The sequence below is a fragment of the Jaculus jaculus genome, chromosome 8, assembly GCF_020740685.1.
Source record: "Jaculus jaculus isolate mJacJac1 chromosome 8, mJacJac1.mat.Y.cur, whole genome shotgun sequence".
Classification (NCBI taxonomy): Eukaryota; Metazoa; Chordata; class Mammalia; order Rodentia; family Dipodidae; genus Jaculus; species Jaculus jaculus.
Genome location: NC_059109.1, coordinates 3756144 through 3770699, shown reverse-complemented (window position 1 = coordinate 3770699; position 14556 = coordinate 3756144). Strand labels below are relative to the sequence as shown.

General features: G+C 46.6%; 1 protein-coding gene and 1 non-coding gene across 2 annotated transcripts in view; one reads left to right on the top strand and one right to left on the bottom strand.

Moving 5' to 3' along the window:
- Positions 1-48: 48 nt before the first annotated feature.
- Positions 49-14556, bottom strand: part of Uhrf1bp1 (UHRF1 binding protein 1) — a 51329-nt gene continuing 36821 nt past the window's right edge. The window contains exons 15-21 of the mRNA XM_045157491.1: positions 10093-10289; positions 9126-9277; positions 8894-9044; positions 6079-6341; positions 5598-5706; positions 5166-5272; positions 49-4275 (exon numbers count right to left, since the gene is read on the bottom strand). Of these exons, the coding sequence (XP_045013426.1) occupies positions 4150-4275; positions 5166-5272; positions 5598-5706; positions 6079-6341; positions 8894-9044; positions 9126-9277; positions 10093-10289 (1105 nt within the window). The 3' untranslated portion in view covers positions 49-4149. The remainder of the gene's footprint in view (positions 4276-5165; positions 5273-5597; positions 5707-6078; positions 6342-8893; positions 9045-9125; positions 9278-10092; positions 10290-14556) is intronic.
- LOC123463211 lies at positions 2588-2758 on the top strand. The gene has a single exon (XR_006638802.1). It is a non-coding gene; the product is annotated as a small nucleolar RNA SNORA23 (small nucleolar RNA).

Below are 14556 nucleotides of genomic sequence, written 5' to 3'. Positions count from 1 at the left end.
ATGTGCATACCATGTTTCAGTTTCTATAAACAGATATGCTACAGCCAGTATTGTTTAGTAAGTTTAATTTGCTTTTTTCAGGTGGTTCACAGAACCAGTACACTCAGAATTTGATTAGATATTGCAACATTAAAATTTCCCAATACTGACCAGGTTCCAGTCCATCACATACACTCTCGTAGTTTTCCTCAAAACATGGAGTGACCTTTTCTCGACAGCGATTAGCAGTAGTAAGGCTACTGAGCACAGCTGCCCTTCTGACAGCGCTGCTTCCTGTCCACCTAGTTCAGTGTTGAGGGAGAAGGGCTTGAAGCTGTTTTCTCTCTAAGCTTTCCTGAGCAAGTCTTAGTAAAGATTCTAATTCTGTTTAGCACCCTGAGGCGGGAAACAGCTCAGACTCACGCAGTTGGACAGACCTGACATGAGTGGTTTACATGAAACACTGGCTTCATGAGGAAGATACTTCAACAAACAAAGCATCCCACAAAGAAGGCAGACTCTTGACCAAAAACTAAGAAACTGACCAAAAAAAAAAAAAAAAGGTTTCTCTTGGCTGTAACAGGGGTTAACATGAAGGAACTACACCTATGCAATTAAGAGATAGTGGATAAGGCTAAAAGTAGAGGAAGATCAAATCCCAGGTCTGGCCACTAAGTAAGGCCTCATTGTTTAGGTTATACAAGAGTACTTCCCTTGTGCAGTTGGGAGAAAAATGTCCTTCAGTAACAGCTACTGAGGGGAATGGACTATGCCTCTCTTAGCAGGAAAAGACTCTTGTCTGAAAGGATAGGGCATCAACCCGACTCCCCAGAACTGATGAAGGCAGCGACACAACTGGCAGTTCTCATTCACATCCCCATACTAGCTTGGGTAGCAAAGCCGGTTGTCATTACTGTGACTGGCTTGAGAAGTTCAGGCATAAGGAGGACAAGCAAACACCTAGTGTAAAGGCTCAGAATGAACTTCAACCTGCCTTCTCCCCACTCTTGCTTCTGAGGGGGAAACCAAGTGAGTTACACAGGAGCATTGTTACCGGGTGGGTTTGAGCGGGATGGGGGGGGGTGGTCTTTTGTCTGTCTGCACACAGGTACTGTTCTTTCAGAATCAGGGGAATAGAAGTGTAACAGGCTGAGTCCCGTGGCAGAAAGAAGGCAGATGTACTGTCAAGTCAAGGTCTCACTGTAGTTCTACATCAGAGACGCTATTACTGCAGTGAGTGCACAGTCTTTTGAGATTGGCAGCCATCCCTGTACAGGACGGCTTAGTCCATGCGCTACCGCGCATCCCTGGTACATGCGTGTAAACAGAAGTCTAGACAGTCATGAGTGACACATGGTTGTAAGTGCTTCACAGCTGAAGTGATGTGTGGTGGCTGATGCCTCTGAGGGATGGGACGGTGGTGCTGTCACTCCAGACGTGTCCTTGAGGTATTATTTCTTGTTCAGTCTTGCAGCTTCAAGGCAGAAAGCATACGCAGTCCAGAAAAGCTGACACTTGTCTGCTTCACTTTATTATTATTCACACATCCCAAAGGTCCCTACCAATTCACATTTCTTCATTATGAGAAATTCCTATCCTCATCCCCCAGTGAACAGGAGGATGAACTCACACTGAAGTCTCACAAGATGGAGGTTCCAGTGGCCAAACCTGCCATGGAAGGAAAGTCCGACATTCTAAGGCTCCATTTTCCTCCCGTGGATAAGGCTCTTGTCTGCAAGGATAAGAAACCTGACAGCTCTGGACTGACCGGACGCAGCTCCTCTGCAAGCTTACTGGAAAAACACACCAAGCAATATGATGCATCTTTTCATAGAGAGATGCTAGAGGGTGGGCAGGAAAAAAAGGATGTGATTTGAAACTAATTTGGATGAACCTGAGGCTGAATAATGCTATTTTCTGGTGACAGGAGTTCCCTCTTCCCTCCAAGAACTTTAGAAAATTCAAGTGCCACTTCTTGGACACCCAGCTTTCCAAGCTCCTCACCACAAATGAGTGACGGCCCTATAGCTCGTGTGTCAGGAGTGGGTCTTTGGTCTTGGCTGGGTCTGTGGGTACACGCTCCCCTCAGCTCTCACCTTCCATCCCACTCCTGCTTACAGTCGCTATTCTCTAGACCTCTGCTCCTTCTCCATCTGTGGATAAATGAGGTTGCTAGAAATGCCAAGTGGTTGGATTTTTCCATTCCCATAGCTCGGCATGAGGACAGCTCTTGTCTACAGCATCCTTCCTGAGGATGCTGGCACACTGATCCACTCAGCAAGGCTGTAGATTATTTCCTGGTGTTTTTCAAATGCATGTCGTGTTTTGTCTTGTGAGGTCTGAGACAAGATAGAGCAGGCCTCCACACACACATACTCCACTGAGCCTGCATGCACCTGCCGCATCAGCTGAGCATTCTCGCACTTCCTGTGGTGAGCCCTCACCAGTCACTTCTGAGTGGTCACACCCCTGCCCGTTGTGACCTTTCTGTGACTTTGTAGTTTTGATTTTGTTGTCCCTCTGCTCCACTTTCCATCTCCTGGAAGTAGCAACATATTTCATTTTAAATTCTTTTAGGTCATTTATTTCTTTAAAATGTTGTATGGCTGCTGTGACGTACACTGCTTCCATCTACGGCTGGTAGCAGTTTCTTTTTGAGTTCAGATCTAGCAATCCACACAAACATCATGCAGCCAGAGTAACTTAGGGTCATAGTACTGGTCTAGGGTGTGTCTTTGGTACGTCTCCCACTGACCAGCCTCCAAATTTCTGCACACAAAATTCTAGGAGCGCTTAGTGTGCAAAGGGCAGTGTGAGGTGTCTAGTCATTCACTGTGCTTTAAGGAAAAAAAAAAGGTTGAACTGAGCATCAATCCTTAAGAAGTTTCACCTGTAACATCTCAGGAAAGGTTTTTTGTTGTTTTTCTTTTTAATCCTAGGTCTAATTTGTGGAAACAAATTTAAAATTAGGAAAAGTGTACCTCGGTGAAGAACCTGACACAAGTCCCTTGCCAGTCCAAGCACATGAGATCTGGCTCCTTCATGGGCACTGTTTCTCTTAACTCCAAAACTAGGGTGCCAGTCAAGCAGGATTCCCCATGAAGTTACGCTGCAGGATGTTAGTGGCATCACTAACATTATTTACCATCTTGCCAAGTCAGGGTGAGGCCGGGGAGCAATGAGCTCCATCCAGTCAGCCCAGTGGAAAACAACACAGCAGCAGCATGATGACACTTTCTAAGAATGAGAAAGGGGGTACCTCTTTTACAGGGCAGGGGGAAAAGCCACAGTAACAGGGAGTGAGCAGGCTGAGATGTTTATAACCAAGTTTCAAACACATTGAGCTCCCAAACCACCAAGTGCCAAATGAGCATGGCTGTCAACACTGAGAGAGCAGGCACCAAGAAGCCCAGGAGAGAAGCTGCACTCTCTCAGGGACAGCTGGGAAGAGGGCAGGCCTCCAGGGAGCTGAGAACCAAGCTTTCCTCGTGATCCCTAGCCTATCTTACCCTCAGCCCAGCTCACAGTGACTCGTGCAGTGTGATTTAAACATCACATGGTTACTGCTGTATTTCTACCACAGCATCACAATGATGGAATTCAACAGAACAGAAACTTGTCCTTGAAAATTCAGCCACAATGATAGGAGCTTAGTTCCCATTCCAAAACAAGAAGCCATGTCTCCCTGATTAGGGCTGCCCTGCCCCTACCCCCAAGCTGGACTAATTCCTGTTCTTCTCCACTAGTCAAACCAACACTGACCAAGGACTTTTTATGTGTTCTGCAACAAGCTCTGGGACGAGGGATCTTTGGTGGCCCTGTGGGTGACTGTGGTGGTGAGTACTTGCACTTATCCATACGAGCTGTGAAGGAAGCCATGGGATCTCCCTGCAGTGGGGAGCAGAGTCCACTTGGTATGCAGAGGACAAAAGGCTTCATCCAGGCAAGACATGGTGCACAGGTACAGGACTACCCAGTGCCTGGGCTCTGTGGTGTCAGCCTCGTCCTCCACCCAGCTTAGAATGGCCAACAAGCAACACGCACAGAAGGGAGCGAGGCTTCAGTCCCTCTGGCATCCTCAGCAGATCACACACGCTGAAAGCGCCTTCTGTCCCAGGCACTGCTATTGCTGGTGATGTCTCCTTGGCACCGCTGGCTGAGTCACTACTCTCAGAGCTCAAAGAGAGGGTTGTATTTCCTGATCTCCTGGAGAAGTTTTTCTCTGTCCTGGTTGGCACTAGCCAGTGCTTGCTTAGTTTCCATGAGTTCTTTCTGTAGAGTGCCCACTTCTTTCACCTGAGGAGCAGTAAGCAGTTTATAATTAGGGAAGCTGGCATTACCACCTTGCAGCAGCAAGTGCTGGGAGGGGATTCAAGCAGAAAAAAAGTAAGTTCAATCAAGGATCAAGAAAACCAGGCCTTGGGCTGGAGAGATGGCTTAGCGGTTAAGTGCTTGCCTGTGAAGCCTAAGGACCCCAGTTCGAGGCTCGGTTCCCCAGGTCCCACGTTAGCCAGATGCACAAGGGGGCGCACGCGTCTGGAGTTCGTTTGCAGAGGCTGGAAGCCCTGGCGGCCCATTCTCTCTCTCTCCCTCTATCTGTCTTTCTCTCTGTGTCTGTTGCTCTCAAATAAATAAGTAAATAAATAAATAAATAAATAAATATTAAAAAAAAAGAAAAGAAAACCAGGCCAGACGTGGTGGCACACACCTTTAATCCCAGCACTCAGGAGGCAGAGGTTGGAGGATCACCATGAGTTCCAGGCTACCCTGAGACTCCATAGTGAATTCCAGGTCAGCCTGGGCTACAGTGGGACCCTACCTCAAGAAAAAAAACTCAACCAGTACACTTCCAAAAACCCTCTTTAAAACCATGAGTTATGGGGCCGGGCGTGGTGGTGCACACCTTTGATCCCAGCACTCAGGAGGCAGAGGTAGGAGGATCTCTGTGAGTTCAAGGCCACCCTGAGACTCCATAGTGAATTCCAGGTCAGCCTGGGCTAAAGTGAGACCCTATCTCAAAAAACAAAAAAAAAAAAAAAAAACATGAGTTATGGGGACACCAACAGTGACAATGTGCACCTCCCAGAAGCTGCCACTAGCAGACAGGAGTCCTCTTGGGCTGTACCACCTTCCACAGGAACAGCCCCTGTGGGTTTGGGGGGAGGCGGTTTCACATCGGTCCTCACCTGCTGGCCAAAAGCCTCTTCTGCCGGCCTCGGGCACCCCTGCTCTCCTATGAGCTGCCGCCTGTCGCTTTGAGGCACTTCAGCCAGTGGTCTGTCCTGAGCAGTAGCTGGGGGAAAAATAAGAAGTTCTAAGTGACAAGCAGCTGCCAACAGCATCTGTTTCTAGTTATTGGCGATTTACTTACTGGAGGAAAAAAGGGAGAGAAGGGGCCAGAGAGATTGCTCAGTGGTTAAAGGCACCTGCTTGGAAAACCTAATGACCTGGGTTCAGTTTCCCAATACCCACATAAAGGCAGGTACACAGTGATTCAGGTGTCTGGTGCTCATTTGCAGTGCAGAAGTGCACCCATTCACTCTCTCTCAAATAAATAAAAACATTGCCGGGGGGGGGGGGGGAGGCAGAGAAGCCAAGAACATGAAAGCCCAACTCACCGCCCACGTGAAATACACCATCGTCACCCCGCTTCAGCACAACGTGTTCCATGGCCAGAGTGATGGGGATGGGTCCTGGGGATGTTGGATAGATGGGGGGAATATCATCCTGCAGGAAAGGGGAGACATGATTTCTCAATCCAGCACAGGGCAATTAAGGCAACTTGCCCATGCTTCTACCGTTTAGATCAGGGCAATTAGGTGCCACTGGTTCTCCACACATTCCTCAAGGTCTAAGAAGTATAACCCAGCCTCTCCTATCCTAGGGATGGTAGAACTTAGGTTCAGATAACCGGAGGGTTCAGCAGTCATGCTGCATGCCAAGCACAGCTGTTAAGGTTTGGGAGAACTCAGGCGTTGACTGCATTTCCCATTGACATACTGATACATATTTCCTTATCAGACCCTCACCACAGTGACAAGGAAGATGTGAGCAAGTGAAATCCTTCCCGAACAAAGTCCAGAGTAAAGGTCCTCTCACCTTCAGGGTGATACTGGAGTTGAGGAGCTCAATCTGCATGGGGACAACCACAGGGATTTCCTCATCCTCCAAGAAAGGCCCTAGGCCACTGAGCACTGATGTGAGCAGCTCAAGGTCACAGCCACTAAGCAAGAAATGCAGGAAGCCATTCTGTGCAGCCAGTGGGGAGTGAAGAGCTGCATGAGGCCCCACCTCAAAGCGAAGTCCCACCGAGGGTCTAATGTGGCCAGTCTTCAAATCTGAAGATTCCTGAAACCTTGAACCTTCGAAAAGATAGGAGAGACACATTAACACAGGGATTGCTCAGCCCCTTTCCTACGGCCAGTGCCCCAAACAACCCTGTGCCAATAAATACCAGCGCAGTTTACAAGTTCCACAGCTTAAATAGGAAGGATAAGGTCTGAACCCCTCAGTCTGTCTGCAAAGGGCAAGAGCTTCAAAATGGGACAGAGGTGAAGAACTAAACACAGGTCACCTTGCCTGTGAGTCTGAGGCACTGGGCTTAATCGCCCAGAGAAAGCTCTTAAAATACTGGACCCTCAACTCTGAAAACTGAATCTCTTCCTTTCTAAGTCCTGACCTTTGTCTCATTGAAAAAGCCAACCAGAGAAAAGTGTGGTGACGCACACCTTTAACCCCAGCACTTGGGAGGCAGAGGTAGGAGGATCGCCATGAGTTCAAGGCCAGCCTGAGACTATATATAGTGAATTCCAGGTCAGCTTGAGCTAGAATGAGACCCTACCTCGAAAAACCAAAAAAAAAAGAAAAATGAAAACAAAGATAAGTAAATAAGTAAAGCAAAAGAACAATAAACAAAAGCATGAGAACAATTCCCTGGCCAGGTGAGGACCAGAAGACGACTCAGGAGAGGGTTCCTTGCATTTCAAGGGTGGTGCTGTCTTTTTAGACTAGCTGCTGGGTACATGGATTCATTGTAGTGCTACCACTTTACACAGGTAAGTTTCCTTTGGTATCTACACAGTATTTTGTAAAGTAGGTGCTGGGCGTGGTGACACACGCCTTTAACCTCAGCACTTGGGAGGCAGAGGTAGGAGGATCACTGTGAGGTCGAGGCCACCCTAAGACTACATAGTAAATTCCAGGTCAGCCTGGGATAAAGTGAGACCCTACCTCAAAAAGAAGTAGAGCTGGAAAGATAGCTCAGCAGTTAAAGGTGCTTGCTTACAAAGCCTGACAGCCTGGTTTAGAATCCTCAGTACTCACATAAAGCCAGATGCACAACAAGGCACATGTGTCTGGAGTCATTTGCAGTGGTAGAAGACCCTAGCATGCCTATACTCAGCTCACTTTCTTTCTCACAAATAAATTAAAAGATAAAATGTTTTTCACAATTCCACTCTCCGTATCCCCTCCCCCTCTCAATTAATCTTTTTATTTTGATGTTATCTTTTCCCCCTATTATGAAGGTTGTGTAGGCAGTGCCAGGCACTTTGAGGTCATGGATATCCAAAAACCATTTTGTGTCTGGAAGACTATACTGTAAGGAGTCCTACCCTTCCTTTGGCTCTTACATTCTTCCTGCCACCTCTCGCCCAATGTACCCTGAGCCTTAGAAGGTGTGACAGATGTCTCAGTGCTGAACACTCTTTTGTCACTTCTCAGATTACCTGGAATTCACTATGTAGTCTCAGGGTAGCCTTGAACTCATGGAAATCCTCCTACCTGTGCCTCCCAAGTGCTGGGATTAAAGGCATGCACCACCATGTCCAGCCTTGAAAATTTTTTAAATACTTAAAAATAACTACTAAGGGCTGGAGGAATGGATTAGCAGTTAAGGTGCTTGCCTGCCAAGCCTAAGGACCCAGGTTCAATACCCCAGTACCTACATAAGCCAGATGCACAAGGTGGTACATGTGGCTGGAGTTTGTTTGCAGTGGCTGGAGTCCCTGGCATGCCCATTCTCTATCTGCCCCCCCTTAAGTAAATAATTAAATAAAATATTTTTTAAGTAGCTGAAATAAATATTTCTCTTGTTTTTTAATTATTTTATTTATTTGAGAGAGAGAGAGAGAGAAATAGGGAGGTACTGAGAGAGACATATTAAAAAATATTTAAAAAAAATAATGTGGTGGTGCATGCCTTTAATCCCAGCACTCAGGAGGCAGAGATAGGAGTATTGTATGAGTTCGAGGCCACCCTGAGACTACATAGTGAATTCCAGGTCAGCCTGGACTAGAGTGAGATCCTACCTCAAAACACCAAAGGGAAAAAAAAAAACCCACTAAATGATGCATGTACCTCAAGGCCAGGATTTTCCTGCCTTCTTTTTAAAGTATTAATAATAATCACATCAAAGGAAGGATTAAATCTGAATGACAGAAGTTCCCTGATCACATACAGGTTTGTGATGGAAAGCTACACAGGCAATTGGACAGACACAATCTCCATGTACAAGCCTTGAACAGAAATGAACCAGTGAGGGACTGAAGAGATAGCTTAGTGATTAAGGCATTTGCCTGCAAAGCCAAAGGATCACGGTTCAATTCTCCAGGGCTCATGTAAGGCAGATGCACAAGGGGGCTCATGCATCTGGAGTTTGTTTGCAGTGGCTGCAGGCCCTGGCATGCCCATTCTCTCCCTATATTAATTAAATAAATGAATAAAATATGTTTAAAGAAATGAGCCAGTGAACACGAAGCCCAGAGCACTCTGGAAGGCTTAGTCTAGGCTTCACTAGGTTTTCTCCCCCAGCAGCACTAGAGCAGCTGCCCTCATGACACAGGCACGCATCCAGCTAACCTCTGCTGCCCTCAGATAAATCCCACCCCCTTTGTTGAGGAGTCATCATCCGTACCTGGGCACTGTCCATGAAGAAACTGCCAGAGTTGCACGGTGCCCAGCTGCTGCAGGGTTAGTTCCTCTGCTTGCAAGGCTATAGTCAGGTCCTCACCACGAACCTCAATCCCACAGGATACCTCACTGACCTTCAGGACCAAAACTGAGACCTGTCAAAGGAGAGTATCTTAGTTCTGGACCCCAAGCTTCAAATCACAGCCTACCTTCTGCAGAGAAGTGGAGCAACTGACCGAGTGAAGGATGAGATCACCACTGGGTGAAACAGAACTGTTGGCTTCTGGAGACCCCCGGCCACAATTATCCACAACTAGGCCCCCGTGAACTCCAGTATCACCCAAAACACTTGTCAGAGATCCTGGTGGAACCAATTCTGGGCCAGACTCTATATGAAAAAGACATAAACACTGCTGAAAATTCAAAACATTTTGCTTCAATCCAACTTCTAAAAATAACAACTGTAAAAGCAAAAAAATTATGAAACTAGAAATCAGAAAAGACATTTGATAAATTTAAAGAATTAAAATTTGGGGGCTGGAGAGATGGCTTAGAGGTTAAGGTAGTTGCCTGCAGAGCCAAATGACCCAGGATCAACTCCCCAGGAACCACATAAGCCAGACGCCCAAAGGGGCACACGCATCTGGAGTTCATTTGCAGTGGCTGGAGGCCCTGGTGTACCCATTCTCTCTCTCTCTCTCTCTCTCTCTCTCACTACCCGCCTATTTCTGTATCTCTCTCAAATAAATAAATATAAAATGATTATAAAAAAACAAAAGAAGATTTTTGGTCAGACATGGTGGCAACACTTTTAATCACAGCAACTCAGGAGGCAGAAGTAGGAAGATCACTATGAGTTTGAGGCCAGTCTGGGACTACAGAGTGAGTTCCAGGTCAACCTAGGCTAGAATGAGACCTACCTCAAAAATCTGTCTATTTTAGCTGGGCGTGGTGGCACACACCTTTAATCCCAGCACTCGGGAGGCAGAGGTAGGAGGATCGCTGTGAGTTCAAGGCCACCCTGAGACTACATAGTGAGTTCCAGGTCAACCTGGGCTAGAGTGAGACCCTACCTCAAAAAACAAACAACAAAAAAAAAAAATGTGGTCTATTTGATTAGATCTCAGCTTCACTCAAATCCTATGCCATAAGTGACCACAGAGAGAAGACTGTCTGAATGTCTGCACCTTTGCTTACACATACCGGACTCTAAAAGTGTCACAAAGTTGTCACTGCTATCACTGTCCACTGAAATCCGATCTTCAGGGCCGCTGTTATCCAGTGAGACACCATCAAATGACTGCTGCGATACTGTCCTCTTCATGGAGAAAAACCGCAGTCGGGCAGCACCTGCGCTCACTGGGGCTGCCAACCCCTCGTCTGACTTAGCCAAAGGCTCTCTGTGTTAAAACAGAAACAAAGCCCACAAATGTGGCTTTGCATGCATGTCTGCACTCCTTAGCCACGTAGCATGCTTCCCTTCCCCAGCTCAGTGACTAGAAGCGTACTTAGAGCTCCCAGTCACTGGCAATTCAGATCCCCTTATGCAGCCATTTAGCCATATACAAAATTGGCTACTTGCCGGGTGTGGTGGCTCACGCCTTTAATCCCAGCATCGGGGAGGCAGAGGTAGGAGGATCGCCATGAGTTTGATGGCACCCTGAGACTGCAGAGTGAATTCCAGGTCAGCCTGGGCTAGAAGGTCCTTTGCCAGCAAGCGCCTTAATCACTGAATCTCTCCAGCCGCCATTTGCTCTTTTAACTTCCTTCCACAGAAAAAAATCAGAGTGGATGCTATGGGCATTCCTTCTAAATCTTGCTACACAAGCTCCTAAATTCTATTCTCCAAGTGCTTGTGGCTCTACTCCAGTCTTTCCCTAAAAACATAAATTTTTCTTAACAGCTAACCCATTCCTCCAGGCCTGAAAAAAAAAAACCTCAATTTTTGCCAGGTATGCTGGCACACACCCTTAATCCCAACAATAGGGAGGCAAAGATAGGAGGACAGCCATGAGGTCGAGGCCATCCAAAGACTATATAGTGAATTCCAGGTCAGCCTGAGCTAGAGTGAGACCCTACCTCAAAAACAAAACAGCCGGGCATGGTGGCGCACGCCTTTAATCCCAGCACTTGGGAGGCAGAGGTAGGAGGATCACCATGAGTTCGAGGCCACCCTGAGACTCCATAGTGAATCCCAGGTCAGCCTGGGCTAGAGTGAGACCCTACCTCGAAAAACCAAAAAAAAAAAAAAAAAAAAAAAAAACTCAACCCTCGATTTGCCTTGAATGATGAAGCATGCAGTGGTTTCCACGTGAGCGTGTGTCTTCTACTTCCCACGTGTTTGTGACTCTGCTGTAACCTGCTTCCTAGATGTAATCTCCTTTGAATCAAACCCACACTTTGTGATTCTTTCTAAATAAACTTAATTCATAATTTATCCTCCTTGAGTTCATGTTTATCAATTCTTTGTTAAAAATAGAACAAGAGGCCACCTTAGACCACATAGTGAACTCCAGCAAGACACTACCTCGAAAAACCAAAAAAAAAGAAAAGAACGAATGAAATAAATTAGGAAGACTGGAAAGATGGCTTGGTAGTTAAGGTGCTTGCCTGCAAAGCCTAAGGACCCGGGTTCAATTCCCCAGTACCCACATAAGCCTGATACACAAGGTGGCATATGTGCCTGGAGTTCGCTTGCAGTGGCTGGAGGCTCTAGCATGCTCTTATTCTCTCTCTCTCTCTCTCTCTCTCCTTGTGACATAAATATGTAAAAAGAAAAATAAAATACAGGTATAGGGAAGACTATATAAATAGGACTACAGAAAGAAAGAAAATCTTCACCAACTATGTATCTGACAAAGGATTAATATCTAGAATATACAAAGAACTCAAAAAACTAAGCAATAAAAAAAACTGGCATAGTCCAATCAAAAAATGGGCCATGGAACTAAATAAGAATTTTCAAAACAAGAAAATATACAGGGCAAATATTTTTTAAAACATTTAACAGTGGGCTGGAGACATGGCTCAGCAGTTAGAGGGCTGGCCTGCAAAGTCTAACAACCCATGTTTGACTCCCCAGTACTCAAAAATGCCAGATGCACAAAGTGGTGCACGCATCTGGAATTGGTTTGCAATGATTAAAGACCCTGGCATGCTCGTTCATTCATTCTGATCCTCTCTCATTCATATTCTCTCCCCCTCTCTCTCACTCTGCTTGCTCATGAGCCCCCCAAACAATTACAGGATATGGGCAATGCTCTTGGTTCCCCATCAGAAGACACTACAGGTTGGGGCTATGGGGCTGGTCAGTGGTTCAAGGGGCATGCTTAAGAGCTGCTGCTGGAGTCACAAGAAAATCAAGCTGAAGCTGGAGCTGAGCGGGAAGCCGCCTCCCTGCTGACTTAGTAGTTGTCACCGTGTGGGGAAGTGCTAGGCAGCCTTCTGGGGAGGAAGTGTCAGTAACAGTCTTAGCCAGCAGTGGATCTCGCAAGCTACACAACCAACCAGCCAGGCAAGACGTGTTCACTGGTACAACAGTGGCACATAAACTAAGGGGCAACCAACTGCTCTGACTGATTTGAGGTGAGGGAATTCATGTCTAGGACTGAAATCCAATCAAAAGCCTATAGCTTGGAAAGTCATAGGCACTTGATCATGCCCTCCAAGACTCAGAGAACATGACAAGGGCAGAAAGAATATAAGGCTGGGTGTGGTGGTGCACACCTTTAATCCCAGCACTTGGGAGGCTGAGGTAGGAGGATCACTGTGAGTTCAAGGCCACCAAGAAAATGCCTAGTGAATTCCAGGTCAGCCCGGGCTAGAGTGAGTCCATACCTTGGGGTAGGGGTTATATAAGGAGCCAGAGGGCAGGGACGAATACTTTGGGCCACTATCCTCTGGACACAAAGTGACTGGTGCACTCATGACCTCACAGTGGATGGCACTACCTCCATAAGACCTACACACACTATTGAGCCCATCAAGCTTTTGACATAGATGATGGGGGTGAGGGGAGAAAACCACGTCAAAAAAGAAGACAAACTACTTGTAAAGAGGAGAAGGGGGAGGGGAGGAGGTCGGGTACAAACAAGGGTAATAGGAGGGGATTATGATCAATTACCAAAGTGGGTGCATACCTTTAATCACAGGAGGCTGAGGTAGAAGGATCATCACAAGTTTGAGGCCAACCTGCGGCTACAGAGTGAGTTTCAGGCCATCATGGACTAGAGTGAGACCATGCCTCGAAAAAACTTAAAAAAAAAAAAAAATAACCTGACATAGTGGTAGACTCCTTTAATCCCAGCACATGGAAGGCTGAGATAGGAAGAGCACTGTGAGTTTGAGGCCAGCCTGGAACTACAGAGTGAATTCCAGGTCAACCTGGGCTAGAGTAAGACCTTACTTCAAAACAACAATAACAGCAAAACACTATTTACTTTTATAATTTTGATGCAGGGTCTCACTCTAGCCCAGGCTGACCTGGAATTCGCTCTGCAGTCTCAGGGTGGCCTCAAACTCACAGTGATTCCTGCCTCTGCTTCCCAAGTGCTGGGATTAAAGGTGTGCGCCACCACGCCCGGCTTTGTATTTTCTTTTTGAGAGGACACCACTCACTGCTCTCTGCTTCTTCACTGTGGGCTGAATGTGAGCCAGTGCCAGAAGCTCCTGCCAGCATGCTTCCCCACCATCATGGCTGGATCTCTCTCGTAAGCTGAAATAAATCCTTCCTTCTGTAAATCGCTTCTTTTAAAAAAGATACTGTATTATTTGTTTGAGAGAAAGAGGCAGGTAGAGAGAATGGGTGCTCCAGGGCCTCTAGCCACTGCAAACAAACTCCAGATGCATGCACCACGTTCTGCATCCAGCTTTAAGTGGGTACTGGGGAATCAAACCTAGGCCCTTAGGCTTTGCTGGCAAGCGCCTTAACCGCTAAGCTATCTCTCTGGCCCAAAATTACTTCTTGTCAGACAGTTGATCACAGCAACAAGAAAGCAACTAATACAGCCTACCACACAATGAGAACTCCAAAACTATTTTCCTTCTCTAGGACTCTGACAGATGTTGGTAATCTAACACCAGAAAGAGCAAGTCCAAACTGCAGCTTTCCTGCTTACAAGATACGTGTATCCCCTCTGAAGCCTCAGCTTCCTCAGCTCTAAATGTGGAAAGCAAGAGCTGGCCATATACCTTTAATGCCAGCGCTCAGGAGGCTGAAGTAGGAGGATCACCATAAGATCAAGGCCAGCCTGGGCCTCAGATCTAGTTCCACATCATCCTAGGCCAAACCAAAATAAACAAATAAATAAAAACAACCTAGGAATACAAGTGGAAACTGAAACACATACATACTTACATAAAGAGCCCTTTGGGGACTGGGGAGATGGCTCAGCAGTTAAAGGTGCCTGCTGGTGCAGATTTCCCACTGTCCACATAAAGCCAGATGCACAAAATGGCACATGCACCAGAAGTTCATTCACAGTGGCAAGAGGCCCGGGCATACCCATTTTCATTCTCTCTTTCTCTCTGTCTGCTTGCAATAAATATAAACATAATAGTTCACTGAAAATATTAAACAAAAGCCACCCATAGGGTACATATCTGTAATGCCAGCACTTGGCAGGAGGATGGAGCGTTTCAGGCCACTCTAAGCTACATATTAAAACC